Raw genomic sequence first — 15,110 nt, forward strand, 5'->3', positions numbered from 1 at the left:
TATTATGACCTTAACTTCACTAGTAAACCCCCTGAGCTACATTGTCAGATGTAAGTATTTATTTCCTGGCGTTTATTACATTTCTGCAGCACTTTACAGTGATAATACATCATTAATTGCTGCAATGGATCTCACAATGTAAGATCCATTTCACATTCACACACACTCTGGTCAATTTACTTAGAACCAATGAACCTGCCTGTATGTGTGCATGTATTCAAAATCTGGTACCCAGATGAGACCCCAGAGACATAGGGAGCAGAAACATACTGCTTGCAGATAGTGTCCTGGCTGGGATTGAACTCAGATCCCACGTATTGCAAGGCACAAGTGCTACCCACAAAAGCCCCTATAGCATTCATTATGTTAGTGCAAATCCCCATCTCAGCCAACAGATACACAATGCTGAATAATTCTGAATAATAAATGTAATAACAAATAAAATTGGCATTCTGCAATGTAATGCCTGCATGTATGAGATCTGCTACTGAGAATTCTTGAGAAAAGGGCTTTAATGTTACTTAAAACATTTAAATGGGAATTATTGCTATTATAAATAATCTACTTAACAGAACAACATTTATGGCGTTATATACAGTGGTCTTTCAGAAGCTAATGCTCAATACCTATATTTTGCATTGATCTTACTAATATATCTAGGATTAATGCAGTACCCATTATCCAATTTCTGCAGTGATTTTCCTGAAATTTGTAGGGTTAATGCAATGCTCATTATCCATTTTCTGCAGTGATTTTCCTGAAATTTCTAAATTTTGAGGGTTAATGCAATGCTCATTATCCATTTCCTGAAATTTGTAGGGTTAAAGCAATGCTCATTATCCTTTTCCTGCAGTGATCTTCCTGACATTTCTAGGTTTAATGCAGTACCAATTATCCATTTTCTGCAGTAATTTTTCTGAAACTTCTAGGGTTAATGCAATGCGCATTGTCAATTTTCTGCAGTGATCTTCCAGTTCTAGGGTTAATGCATTACCAATTATCCATTTTCTGCAGTGATTTTCCTGAAATGTCTATGGTGCAATGCTCATCAACCATTTTCTGCAGTGATCTTCCAGACATTTCTAGGGTTAATGCAGTACCAATTATCCATTTTCTGCAGTGATTTTCCTGAAATTCCTATGGTGCAATGCTCATTAACCATTTTCTGCAGTGATCTTCCAGACATTTCTAGGGTTAATGCAGTGCTCCTTATTTATTTTCTGAAGTGTCTAACTGGCATTTCTGGGGTTAATGCAGTGCTCATTACCCATTTTCTGAAGTGATCTTACAGGCCATTTTGGGATAAATGCAGTCCCATTATCCATTCTCTGAAGAGAGTCTTGTGTGGAGTTAATTTGGTTCAGATTATCCATTTTCTGAAGTGGTGTTACCAAAGGAGGTTTGGTAAAGAAGATGTGGCCTACACTTCATCTATGCATCTTACACTCCACGTTTTGTTGGGATGACCCGATTTTTTTGCACCTTGCACATATATTTATCCCACCCATCTTGGCACAACTTGCTGCATTTTCTATTGTATCATCAGTGAAATAACATTATCACAGCATTGCATTATAATTATACATTACCACTGAACTCCCATTCCTTTCTCCTCCCTGACACCACAGGTTTGCTCTGGAGTATTACCAAACCATGCAGGCCTTCATATTTGCCGTGGAGGAGATTAACTCAGATCCTGAGCTTCTTCCCAATATTACTCTAGGCTACCAGACTTTCGACACTTGCAATAATTTACGGAGTGCAGCACAAAGCACTCTTTTCATGCTATCAGGGGGAAATGAAATGATCCCAAATTATAACTGTCACCTTGGGCCACCATTAGCTGGAATTGTTGGCGAATCTGGGTCAACACGGTCGATTCTTATGGCCCAGATCTTGGGACTCTACAGATATCCACAGGTAAGTGAAATTTGCTAAAAATAATAGTACAAATATTGGCTAATGCCAAGTATTCTCTAAAATACAAGGACTTTATAAAGGTTTTGTTTTTTTGAATGCAATTATAATCTGTTTAATATATTTTTTGTAGATAAGTTATTTTGCATCCAGCCCTATTCTCAGTGATCGGAACCTGTTTCCTTCCTTTTTCCGTACCATACCCAGTGATGAATTTCAAATGAGAGGTCTTGCCCAGTTGGTTGCTCATTTTGGATGGACTTGGGTTGGTCTGCTGGCTAATGATAATGACTACGGTCAGTTTGGACTTCAAATAGCTAAACAAGAAATAATAAATAGTGGTGCCTGTGTGGCATTTACTGAGAGTATATTGACTGGTCAACCCAATAAGAATGCTCCTCATGTCATTAAAGTCATTCAAGAGTCAACAGCAAAGGTTATAGTTGTGATATCCTCAGATTCGGACTTTGTGATTGTTGCAGAAGAGCTGCTGAGGCAGAATATAACTGGGTATACCTGGGTGGCCAGTGAAGCTTGGGCAACATCTGAGTTACTATCTAAAGAACGATTCCAAAGAGTTTTATTGGGTACTCTTGGCTTTGCCATTCATCATGGGCCAATGCCAAACTTCAACATGCACCTCAACAGCATTTATCAAACAAAAAAATTCCATGATTCATTTGTAAGGGAATTTTGGGAACAAACATTTTCTTGTAAATGGCCCGACAAAGTTGATGTCACAGAGCAGCCATGTACTGGAAATGAAACGTTGGAGAACCCACCAGCCGAAGAAGACCATAGATTATCTCTTAATGTCTACACTGCTGTCTATGCATTTGCATGGGCCCTGCAAGATCTGATTTATTGTACTTCCAAAAAAGGGTCACTACATTGTGGGGACTGTGCCAATGGCTGTTTATTTAACCCGTGGCATGTAAGGGACACTTTCTTTACCCGTTTAAAGATGATCGATCATTTGCAGTTCCTGTTTATGAAACGTTTTTGATTTTAAAAAATGCATTTCCTTCAGATTTGTAAACTGATCTGGAAGCAATGAAGTCCTGATATTCTGCTAATTTTGTAACTTTTCGAATTTGACTTTTAGTATGTGTTTTATACTTTCAGCTCCTCCACCATATTAAAAATGTGAACTTCAGCATCAAAGATCGGAGCCACATTTTCTTTGATGCAAAAGGGAACCCACCAGCCATCTATGACATTGTCAATTGGCGCCTGACGTCTAAGGGCTCCCTGGAACAGGCTGTAGTTGGGAATTATAGTTATTTGAATGGTCTGGATGGCAAAATCTTAAATATAGATGGTGATAAAATGACATGGACTAACAGTGACACACAGGTATCTAGAGGCCTATACAATGTAAAGTCCTAGGAGTATTTGCTTGTATCGTGAAACTATCTTTCTGCTAAATTAAAAAAATATTTGGTATGTCTGAGCTGTTTGGTGCAGTAACCATCCAGGTGCTCAACTATTTGATGGCTCCACCTGCACCCAACTCCATAGTAGTATAAGCAATGAAGAGAAGAGCACTTCAATGTAGTTAATATTGCTCAGTAGTACTTAATTTAGTTGACATGTTTTGGGCTACACAGAGTCCTTTATCCAAGCTTATACCAAAGAGATACACCAAGTCCCAGAAGTGGTTTAACAGTAGAGCACACATCCAAGCCTCACCTCTCAGTCCATAAAACCACAAAGTCCTGTAGGTGATCAATCAGTTAAAACACAAAATGTTCACCATACAGTCCACCTATAACAGGCTAAAGAAACCAGGTATCCAGGAACTGCACAGGGTGTCTACCTGTAAAAAAAAGATCATCCCACCATACAACCCAGTCATTGTTAGTCTTACCATTTAACTTAAAGGGTACCTCATTTATCCATCGTATCCATCTTTCATTCATGGCTTTCAGGGATACAGAATCAAGTTTCTTAACCAACTTGCCCTCTGATTACAGTAGAGCCTTATTTAGATTGCCCCCTATCATGGGGCTTTTAATCACCTGTAAAATGCGCCACCTCAGTTTTATATAATTATGTTTAATTAGCCTAAAATGTTGTGTGTTCTAGTGTCAGGTCCAAAATTCTTAATGTCCCCTCTGTATTTCTGTATCTTTAACTTCACCTATTATGGAGTTTGCCCCATGTAGACCTGGCCACATGGGCACTGGATTGTTTAGACTACATTCTTTGACATAGACCTTCAAATTTATCTTATACCCCTGTGTGGGGTGAGTAATACTCTCATCTTTCATTGTTGAACTGCACAGAAACACATGAATGTCATACCACTATGAAGTTTACATTTGATTATTCACAGTCTGCAATTAACTTTCTAGACATGAGGATTCCAGTGGAGAATCGGAAACGTTTTACTGATCGACAATTAACTCCATGCTAGACGTTTTAACAACCTAAAAGTTGCAAAGGTTATCCCTAAGGGCCAGTTTCTTAGGGTCAAAAGGATAGCCTCACAAAGTGACAGATATGATGGCACAGCCCATAGCATTCTCCTAAACCATACTCCGTTTGTGTCTTAACTTGGTAAATTGAGTGGTAGAATTGAGTCTGTTGTGAGCAGGTATTGGTCCCCATTACAACATGTTAGAAAGTATGGGGGGCCTTTCTTCAACCCACCCATCTTTAGCTCTTAGAGGAGGCACACCTCAAATGACTACCTGAGCCAATTGGATCTATTTAGCTCTGCTGAAACGGATTCAAGTGTGTTCAGGGGTATACACAGGAAGGACACTTTCCCCTGTTTAAACTTTAATTGTTGCAACTAAAAGGGGAGTATGTCAAAGAACGTAGTCTACATGAAAGCATAGACCTTTTCCACCTGATGAATACAGTATTGCCTATGTTCAGCATTGCTGTATTCATGATGAGTGTGGGGTTGATATATAGATGTCCCCCCTTCTATCCCCTACCCATGAACCTATATTTCATTAAGTAAGGTGATTCTGGAACAGCTGGTAGAGACAAGGATGAGAATAGTGAGAATTCATGCCAAAAACAACAAGAAAAGCAAACACAGCATAAACAAGAAGAGAAGCAGGTGCAAATCAGAAGGGAAAAAACAGACCCACAAGTTGAACAGGATAACATGAAGCAGGAACTGAGACAGATCACAGGGTTTTAACAAAGTAAATAAAAACTATTAAGAATTATATAAGGACAATTATCTAGAAGCACAACTAGGTACTCAGAGAAGGATTATCATACTTGAAAACAGACTGCAAGACTGGGTAAAGACATAGGGGTATATTTATCAAACTGTGAAGTTAGAGATCACCACAGTCCACTAAAGTGAATTTCCGCCTTTCTCCATTCATTTCTATGAGAGAATTTATCAATGGGTGAAAGTGAAAGTTCACCCTTTGATGAATATGTCTTTAAAAATCCCATAGAAATGAATGGAGAATGCCGGAATTTCACTCTAGTGGACTGTGTTGATCTCTAACATCTCTCTTTGATAAATATACCTCATAGAGACAGAGGTCTCAGACATTGAGGTGTTTGATTTGTCTGCATGCTGTTAGTTGTAATGCTTGAGTTGGCAACAGGTGAAGAACCATTCAGACATTTTCTACAATGTAACCAGGTTTTCTACTCTATAACTCAATGGGGCTCATTTATAAACAGTGGGCACATTTGCACTTGGACAGTTACCTGTATAAAACTTTTTTCAGCCAGATGCAGGTAGAACTATGAAATCCAATATCGGATTGGTTGTCATAAATTACTGCCCAGGTGCAAATTTGCCCATTGTGTATAAATGAGCCCCAGTGACTAAACAATGCATTACTTGTCCATCTTTCTTTGCCTGTTCATAATATAACACAATGTGGGCAGATCTTGACAATTGTATAGCAGTATGACATGTCTGGAACCACTGGTATGATTACCATTGCATTAATGGAATTAATGTTTCTATAAAATATCTCTATGATTTCCATAGACCCCTCTTTCCAAGTGCAGCCCAAATTGTCCTTCAGGATTTAGGAAGGTGATTGCATCAGGAAAACCCCTGTGCTGCTATGAGTGTGCCCGATGTCCTCAGGGTCAGATATCAAATAAAACAGGTACCCTAGTAATTATCTTAATTTTCCTGGGAAATACATATCAATAAACATATCTAAATATTGTTCTTCAGATGCTGTGGAATGTCTTCCATGTTCCTGGGACACGTGGCCCAATGTACAACAGGACAGATGCTTACCAAGAATTACAGAATTCCTTTCTTATGAAGAACCTTTAGGCTACAACTCAGCAGCCATTGGCATTTTATCTTCTTTGCTTCAACTTATAATTCTGGGAGTATTTATTCGTTATAAACAAACACCAATTGTCCGAGCCAACAATTATTCCCTTAGTTGCCTTCTCCTGCTTTCCTTGTTCCTCTGTTTCCTTTGCTCTTTAGGGTTCATTGGTTACCCACAACCTGAAAAGTGTCTTCTACGCCAGGTGGCATTTGGGATGGTTTTTGCTCTTTGTATCTCCTGTGTTCTGGCCAAAACAGTAATAGTAGTTATTGCCTTTAATGCAACCAGACCAGACAGCAAGTTAAAAAAATGGACAGGAGTGAAGATATCTTCTGTTCTCATTGTGTTTTGTGTCTTTATTCAGTTATTTGTATGTTTACTGTGGCTGATTTTCGTCCCTCCTTTCCCTGAGCATGACATTGACACTAAACCTGGATTTATCATAGTTTACTGCAACGAAGGGTCAAACACTGCTTTCTGGTGCATGCTGGGATATCTTGGCCTCTTGGCCACCATTAGTTTCATTGTTGCCTTCCTGGCCAGACGTCTCCCTGACAGTTTCAATGAAGCCAAATTTATCACATTCAGTATGTTGGCTTTCCTCAGTGTCTGGGTGTCCTTTATCCCAGCCTATCTCAGTGCACGGGGCATGTATACTGTGGCAATGGAGGTCTTTGCTATTCTGTCTTCGAGCTGGGCAATGGCAATCTGTATCTTTGTGCCAAAATGTTTTATTGTCTTGTTCAGACCCAAAAGGAACTCCAGGGAACATTTCAAGGTAAAATTAAAAAGAAAAACCAGTGGCACCAAATGCATTAACTAAACAAAACTTTAAATATTCATGAAATGTTTGCATTATTACACACGCAACCAATAACAGACCGACTACTGCATTTTTTGTACAAAAAGTTGATATAAGTACTGTGTTACACACTCAGCTTTTCTCTCATAACAATGTATAATAGGCATCACATAAAAAAACTTGCTGCAAAGATTGCACCATCTCAGATGTAGATTTGTAGTCATAGCTACATAGTTATACTCTATCACGAGTTCTGTAATGCATTTTTAGATTTATCTTTACCTAGCATCTACTTTGCCCTTAAACTCAATCTAGCTACTGAAATCTGTCTCTATTTACTGGTTTTGAGGAAACCTAGGCTAATTTGGGATTTTTGGGGAGGGTAATGGCTCTTTTTGTGTCTTTGTATATAAATATCATCTTAACAATAACTTTTTTGTCCGAAAGATCTGCAGACACATTCATACTAACTGACGTGGCTGTGCCTCTTCTAGGAGGTTAGTCCTGCACAATAAAACCCACTGCCCTAGAAAGTTGTCCATATCCACCTGGCAATTCTCCAAATTACATCCTCCTTCATGTTCATGTTAGGGGATTATTACAAAATAAAAAGCTTATAGAAGGTGATAATGAAGGTTGTTGCTGGCAAGCCTGAAGGTTAAGGCTCCTCAGGAAAGGAAACTGCTAACTAAGTCATTAACACTCGTAACTGGAGGAACCAAAGGAAACCTATTTAAGTCTACATATTTCCATCATACAAACTGAAAGGAAAAATGAAAACGCAAGGTTTATCTTCAGTGACCTATAATATCCATTATAAATATCCTTTGTTATGAGTGATGACCAGCATTCCCTCTCAGCTCAACCTGAAGTCTGTTTAATGTCTTTATTAACTACATTGTCTGTTTCAAGTCTCTTTTTGATGTTTTTTATGTCTTTTGACATTTAATGAGCTTGTAAATCATAAATAGATTGATATCTTCTAATCGCTTAGGTTCCCTGACCATTTTAGATAATTTGCCATGATTTATGCCTGAGTTCCCATAGGACAAAGGTATTTATCTGCACAATATTTATACAGAGAAGTAATGTACTCGTTTTGCAGTGGATGATTGGCCTGCGTGTGACTATGGCCCAGTGACAGGGTCATTGCTTTCTATGTTAGAGATGATATTCTACAACATGCACAGGGACCACAGAATAAATCTAGTGGCCCTCTCAACTGTACTATTATGTGCAATAGCTGTAGATATGTGCACTGGCATGGAAACTAAAATCAGCTGCAACCTGCCCAACGAGAACATCACTGGCTACATAAGTCGCCCAGGAGATATCATCATAGGGGGGACATTTCCAGTTCATTTCCAAATAACATACAGCGATTTTCATTTCACCAGCAAACCCCCGGAGCTTCAGTGCCAGCTGTAAGTAGCATTTCTAGCTTGAATTGATTCTTTTGAAACAAATTAATGAATACTATGAGGGTTATTTCCAGGACTGGAGCAAGAGAAGCAACAAACCAAGATGCTGCATAGCTGCCCAACAGTACAACAGGACTCTGATCAAAGCCCACATATAATATACAGTATGTTAGTTAAATTCAGATCATTTATTTTTCTAGTGCTATCATGTTCTTTTGGGAAAAGTAAGGTATCCTTCAATTGTGTTTTCTGTATACATTCTGTGTATAATTGACACCTATATATCCAGCAGCTCTTTTGGGAAACTGATATAATAAAAATAACATGTTGCTCCCCAAACCCTTGGACGTTTCTGCCAGTGGCTGCAAAGCAGGTGCCTATTTTTGAATCCCAGGCTTGGAGGCAATTTTTGGTTGCATAAAAGCCATATTTACTGCCTAACAGAGCCTCCTGTAGACTGCTAGTCCACATAAGGGCTACCAAATATCAAATCACAGCCCTTACTTGGTACCTCCAGGAATATAGTTACATAGTTACATTTGAGTTGAAAAATCCATCAAGTTCAATCCCTCCAAATGAAACCCAGCATACATACACACACTCCATATACTCACATAAACTATATATCTATATATATATATATATATATATATATATATATATATATATATATATATATATATATATATATATATATATAAATACCAATGTCTGTACTAATTGTAGAGTTTAGTATCACAATAGCCTGTGATATTATGCTTGTCCAAGAAATCATCCAAGCCCCTCTAAAAAGCATTAATAGAACAGAACATCACCCAGCAGTGCATTTCACATCCTCACTGTCCTATGTACTATGAAGAACCTACTTCAGATGAAAGTTCTGTTCCTCTAGTCTAAAGGAGTTGCCTCTGGTGTATTGATCTTCTTTATGGTGTCCCCCTCTATTTTGCATGCTTGTGTTGCTCCACAACTCTGTCTACATTTGAATGTGGCTCATGGTTAAAAAAGATTGGAGACTCCCACACTAAAGCCTCCAATGCTTTCCCTCAACCACTGCAGAGAGGCAATGTGTTCTCCTTATCCCTTCTCTATATTTTTGACACCTATCTAAGAAAACACCAACTGATCAGTGGGTTAATGTTTATGTGGTGCTCCCACATTAGTTATAGTGTCACAGACAGGTCTAACACAAAACGTCTTGCACTAACCAAGGCTCACTTGTCAAGTGATTGCACATATCTAGATGCTGCCAATGTTTCTATATGGGAAATGAAGATAAGGCAGACAGAAACATCCCATACTTTCTCCTTCTCTCTATTCATATAAATAGGGCACCTTTCTAATGTCCCATACTTTATCCTTGTCTCTATTCCTCTATATAGGGCACCTTTCTAATGCTGCTGTTGAGGTGATGAAATGAAAGTCTGCAATGGTCCTTCCATTGTTTTGTCCTTGTCTCTTCCATTGTACCACTAATTCTATTTAATTTATTTGTGCACGTGCTTTTTCATACTAGGATCTCATCTGAGTTCTACCTGAGCCTGCAGGCCCTTATATTTGCTGTGGAAGAAATTAATGCCAATCCAGAGCTCCTTCCCAATGTTACACTGGGCTTCCAGATTTTTGACACATGTAAAACATTGCAGCGAGCAGCACAGGCAACACTATTAATGCTCTCAGGAGGAAAGGAAATGACCCCAAATTATCATTGTTATAAAGGTGCCCCTCTTGCTGGTATTGTTGGTGATCCTGCATCCAAAAGAACCATTCTCATGGCCCAAATCTTGGGATTGTACCGATACCCACAAGTAAGTTCAGTATGATAGCTGTCAATCTCCATGTATCCTTCGTTCAGTTATCTCAAACACAAAACATTTAACAAGTCTGTTTGTCCATTAAATTCATGGATCAGAACAATCCTTTCTGAACCCCAGTCTATGTAGAGAAGAAATACATCCGCATTAATATTTTCATTATATTTATGCAGGTGAGTTATTTAGCAACCAGCCCTATTCTCAGCGATCGGAACCTGTTTCCTTCCTTTTTCCGTACTGTGCCTAGTGATGAATTTCAAATGAGAGGTCTTGCTCAGCTTGTCTCTCATTTTGGTTGGTCTTGGTTGGGCCTCCTTGCTAATGATGATGACTATGGGCAATTCGGACTTCAAATAGTAAAACAGGAGATAATAAAGGCTGGAGCTTGTGTGGCCTTTGCTGAGAATATACTGACCAGTAAGCCTGACAGGAATGCTCCTCATATCACACGATTGATAAGGATGTCCACTGCAAAGGTTATCATTGTGATAACATCTGATTCCGACTTTCTAATTGTGGTGGAAGAGATGTTAAGGCAAAATGTGACTGGGAACACTTGGATAGCCAGTGATGCTTGGGCAACTTCAACTTTACTTTCTAATAGAAGATTCCAGGGGATTTTATCTAGTACTATTGGTTTTGCCATATATCATGGGCAGATGCCACTGTTTAATGAGTATCTCAACAGCCTAAGTCAATCCCATCTTCATGATTTATTCATGATGGAACTGTGGGAGCAAACTTTCTCTTGCAAGTGGCTAGATCAGGAGAAATTTCATGCCTTGATGGCCAATGGAACAATGAAAGCATGTACAGGAGAAGAAAAGCTGGAGAGTCTGATGATGGAATTAGAGCATAGAGTATCTCTACATGTTTACACTGCTGTTTATGCCATTGCCTGGGCATTACATAATATGCTTTATTGTACACATGGATATGGAGCATTACATGCTGGAACCTGTGCCACTATTTCCTCATTTTACCCATGGCAAGTAAGGAACTTTGTTTTTTTTATTCAACTGGTTTGAGTTTGACATTATGATGACTCATGACATTCATTTTTATCTTTCTAGCTTCTCCATTATGTTAGAAATGTAAACTTCAAGACCAAAGATGGGAGCCACGTATTCTTTGATGCCAATGGAAACCCTCCAGCTATGTATGACATTGTAAATTGGCGTGTGAGTGCCAATGGCTCACTGGAGAAGGTTACAGTTGGAAAGTTTGAGTTAAACAGCCCTGATGGGACAATTTTCAATGTATATGGTGCTGAAATTATATGGAACAACCACACACAGGTATGCAAAGAGAAAATACCCTATGGTACTAGGCTTTACCACATAAATAAATCAGAAAACATAACTTCATTGTCTTTGGTTCAAAGGATAGAGAGAAAAATGTTGGTGGAGGGCAATTTCTATCCCTTCAATGACATGTGGGAATCTTGATTTAAAAGATGGATAGTAGAAGTTCTGTCTTCATGTTCCTATAAAACAAGGTTGCAGTAGACAGCTCTTCTCCATTCAAGACTCCATTATGTTTAATATATGAATCACTGGTGTGTGCAAAGCATTATGTGAAATAGAAAAACAACAGAAAGATACTGGTTTCAATCGGAATTACTTTTGCAAATAACTTTTAACTCAATAGGTTTTTTTTTAACAATTTTACATAAACTTTTCAAACGTTTGAGTTTTCAAAGCCTCAAGAATGGCAACCTGATAGATATTTACCCATTGATACTTTTTAATAAACAAGCAGCATTTAAAAGCATTTCAAAAATCAACAAAAGTTTTTAAAAAATGTAATCTGGAAAATTCATAAACTTGCAATTACAATCATCCATCATCTACAAAAAAAACACAAACTCATATTAAAAATTTTTGCAGCAGAACAGTGTATGTAATTAAACAGTGTAATAACTGTCTAAGGAAGTATATATCATTTTGAAATGGATTTATTCATTCACTGATTTTATTAAAAAGTTCATAAAAGTTTTCATTAAATTATTTCTAATCTTTTGATTCCCAGTTTTAAATCAAATTGCCTCTTGTGAGCATAGATTGTGTAAATGAAGTAAAATGTTTACTAAGGATGCAACTGTTTCCACTAACCAATGTTGAAAAAGTGATATGTAGGTTGAGGCCATGACCATAAAAAGATCATTTTCATGTTCTTTTGACAATTTAGGGATTCCCTCATTTCCTTTAAAACTAGAATGATTTATTAAATCTAACATTGTGAATTGTGGACAAAAAATTTATTATTTTTGACTGACGGATCAAAAATTTTCAAGATTCAACTAAATTGAACTTTTGGACAATTTCAAGCTTTTTCTGATTTAAAAAATATAATCATATTGTTCCATTCATTGTTACAGATTCGAGTGTTTTCAAAAACTCAAAATAAAATAAATTAAATGCACTCCCTATTAACTTAAATACAAGCTCATCTGGTTTTAGCTGCAAATTTTTCTTTCATTCAAATGTTTGAGATTTATTGTTTTTGATTAATAAATCTCAAGATTTGAATTATGAAAACTTATAATCAAAAATATTTTAACATAACATTTTTTTAGATGCTCTAATCACATATAAACACAAGCTCTAATCTTAGAGGGTTATTTACTGAAATCCAACTTTTTCTGATTATTTAAATACATTTCTGATTATTTAAATAAAAAAAGTCCAACCAAACTAGAATCTGAAAAAATCGAGTTGAAACCCAAACCCTATGATTTTTCTGGAGTATTTTCCCGAATCACTTAATTTTTTCAGGCTTTTTCTCGAAAGAAACAGGCCCCAAAAATTTCAATAATAAAGCCTATGCCTATTAAACAGTTTGTTTTAATATGCCTGTTGTAGTAATAATAAAAATGCTGTAAATGACTGATATTCATTGTATTGATAAAACATTGTTTTTACATTTCTTTATGATTTCCACAGGTTCCTCTATCCAAGTGCAGCCCAAGTTGCCCTTCAGGATCTAGGAAGGTGATAGTACCAGGAAAACCCCTTTGCTGCTATGAGTGTGCCCGGTGTCCCCAGGGACAGATTTCAAATATGACAGGTAATCAAAATATTATGTAAAAGTGCTTGATGACTTTTTAGTTTTGTTGTATATGAAGAAACTGCTATGATTTTTTTTTTTCTACAGATGCTGTGGAATGTCATCCATGTTCCTGGGACACATGGCCCAATCTACAACAGGACAGATGCTTACCAAGAGCTGCAGAGTTTCTTTCCTATGATGAGCCCTTGGGTTATAGCTTAGCAGTCATCTCCAGCTTATTTTCATTGACCCCAATTACTATATTGGGAGTTTTTATTTGTTATAAGAAAACACCAATAGTTCGAGCCAATAACTATTTCCTTAGTTGCCTTCTCCTGTTCTCCCTGTTCCTCTGTTTCCTTTGCTCTTTAGGTTTTATTGGTTACCCACAACCCGAAAAGTGCCTTCTGCGCCAGGTGGCATTTGGGATGACTTTCACCTTCTGCATCTCCTGTGTTTTGGCCAAAACCATCACTGTTGTCATTGCCTTTAATGCAACCAAACCAGGCAGCAGGTTAAAGAGGTGGACAGGGGTAAAAGTGTCCTACTGTGTCCTTTTGGTTTGTACTTTAATCCAAACCTTTTTGTGTGTAATGTGGCTGATCCTCTCTCCTCCATTCCCTGAATTCGAGACAGACAAAAAACCTGGAGTTATTATCATTAATTGTAATGAAGGATCTTCCATAGCTTTCTGGTGCATGCTGGGATATCTTGGACTTTTGGCGACCATCAGTTTCATTGTTGCCTTCCTGGCCAGACGTCTCCCTGACAGTTTTAATGAAACCAAATTTATCACATTCAGTATGTTGGCTTTCCTCAGTGTCTGGGTGTCCTTTATCCCAGCCTATCTCAGTGCACGGGGCATGTATACTGTGGCAATGGAGGTCTTTGCCATTCTGTCTTCCAGCTTGGCTGTGGTGATCTGTATATTCTTGCCAAAATGTTTCATTGTCTTGTTCAGGCCCAAACTGAACTCTCGAGAGCATCTCATGGGAAAAAGCAGAGGTAAAAAATAAATGCTGCTTTTGTAAGCCAAATTGCACCAAACTGGACATCTATCTAAAATTCGACTTGTTGGGGTTGGGTCTGTTAGATGTATGGGTAGTATCAAAGTCTTTAGCATAATTGGACTCCACCTATTGAAGAAATGTGAATAGCATCAGCAGGCCTGAAGCAAGAGGCCTAAGTAGGAGAAAGAAGACCTGTAAAGGAGAACTAGCTAAAGTGAGGCCTATTTCCTGTAACAGTACATTTTATGAGTGAAAATTGGTTTATACGGTAGTCAGATAGAGTAGAGAAGATAGAGGCTTCAATAAGAAAAGCAGACAGAATAGCACCATAAGCAGAATCCTAAGCTGGTAGGTTCAGGAACAGATAAATTCCAAAAGCAGCACCACAATGGGGGGATTTATTCTGCCACTCTTGGTAACTAATTACTTGCCTGTGCCCTTGTCATTAGAGAGGAGAGTATACAGTGTAAAACTTACAAAGAAGATTTCTGACAAGGGCCCATCTGAAAGAGTCATGTGTAAGGCATGTTGTACTGGTAACAAGGGCAGGAACTGTCAGAGAAAGATGGCTTTCAAAAACACATAAATTTGATAAAGGCCCTAATGTGGGGCGAAACGTTGGACACGTGAGTGATGTTCTAATAAATTTCACTTTGATTGAATCGTTTGGAGTGCGGATCCATTTTTGAAGATTATATATATATATATGGGTATGGGACCTGTCATCCAGAATGCTTGGGAATTGGGCTTTTCAGAATAATAGATCTTTCTGTAACTTGGATCTTCATACCTTAAGTCTATTAACAAATTAT

At 37.9% G+C, this 15,110-nt stretch overlaps 3 protein-coding genes across 3 annotated transcripts; all 3 read left to right on the forward strand.

Moving 5' to 3' along the window:
- Positions 1–124: 124 nt before the first annotated feature.
- On the forward strand, positions 125–4,336 carry LOC121401297 (extracellular calcium-sensing receptor-like). The gene is made up of 5 exons (XM_041585672.1): positions 125–138; positions 1,629–1,920; positions 2,051–2,851; positions 3,043–3,273; positions 4,256–4,336. Exons 1-5 carry the CDS (start codon positions 125–127, stop codon positions 4,334–4,336), a joined length of 1,419 nt encoding a protein of 472 aa, XP_041441606.1.
- A 1,444-nt stretch (positions 4,337–5,780) lies between these two features.
- On the forward strand, positions 5,781–7,023 carry LOC121401298 (vomeronasal type-2 receptor 26-like). Its single transcript, XM_041585673.1, has 3 exons — positions 5,781–5,810; positions 5,897–6,020; positions 6,092–7,023. The coding sequence occupies exons 1-3, from the start codon at positions 5,781–5,783 to the stop codon at positions 7,021–7,023; spliced, it is 1,086 nt and encodes a 361-aa protein (XP_041441607.1).
- A 1,230-nt stretch (positions 7,024–8,253) lies between these two features.
- On the forward strand, positions 8,254–14,304 carry LOC108710431 (extracellular calcium-sensing receptor). Its single transcript, XM_041585674.1, has 6 exons — positions 8,254–8,426; positions 9,940–10,231; positions 10,411–11,229; positions 11,311–11,535; positions 13,183–13,306; positions 13,394–14,304. Exons 1-6 carry the CDS (start codon positions 8,254–8,256, stop codon positions 14,302–14,304), a joined length of 2,544 nt encoding a protein of 847 aa, XP_041441608.1.
- Positions 14,305–15,110: the final 806 nt, after the last annotated feature.

This window comes from Xenopus laevis, chromosome 3L, assembly GCF_017654675.1.
Source record: "Xenopus laevis strain J_2021 chromosome 3L, Xenopus_laevis_v10.1, whole genome shotgun sequence".
Taxonomy (NCBI): Eukaryota; Metazoa; Chordata; class Amphibia; order Anura; family Pipidae; genus Xenopus; species Xenopus laevis.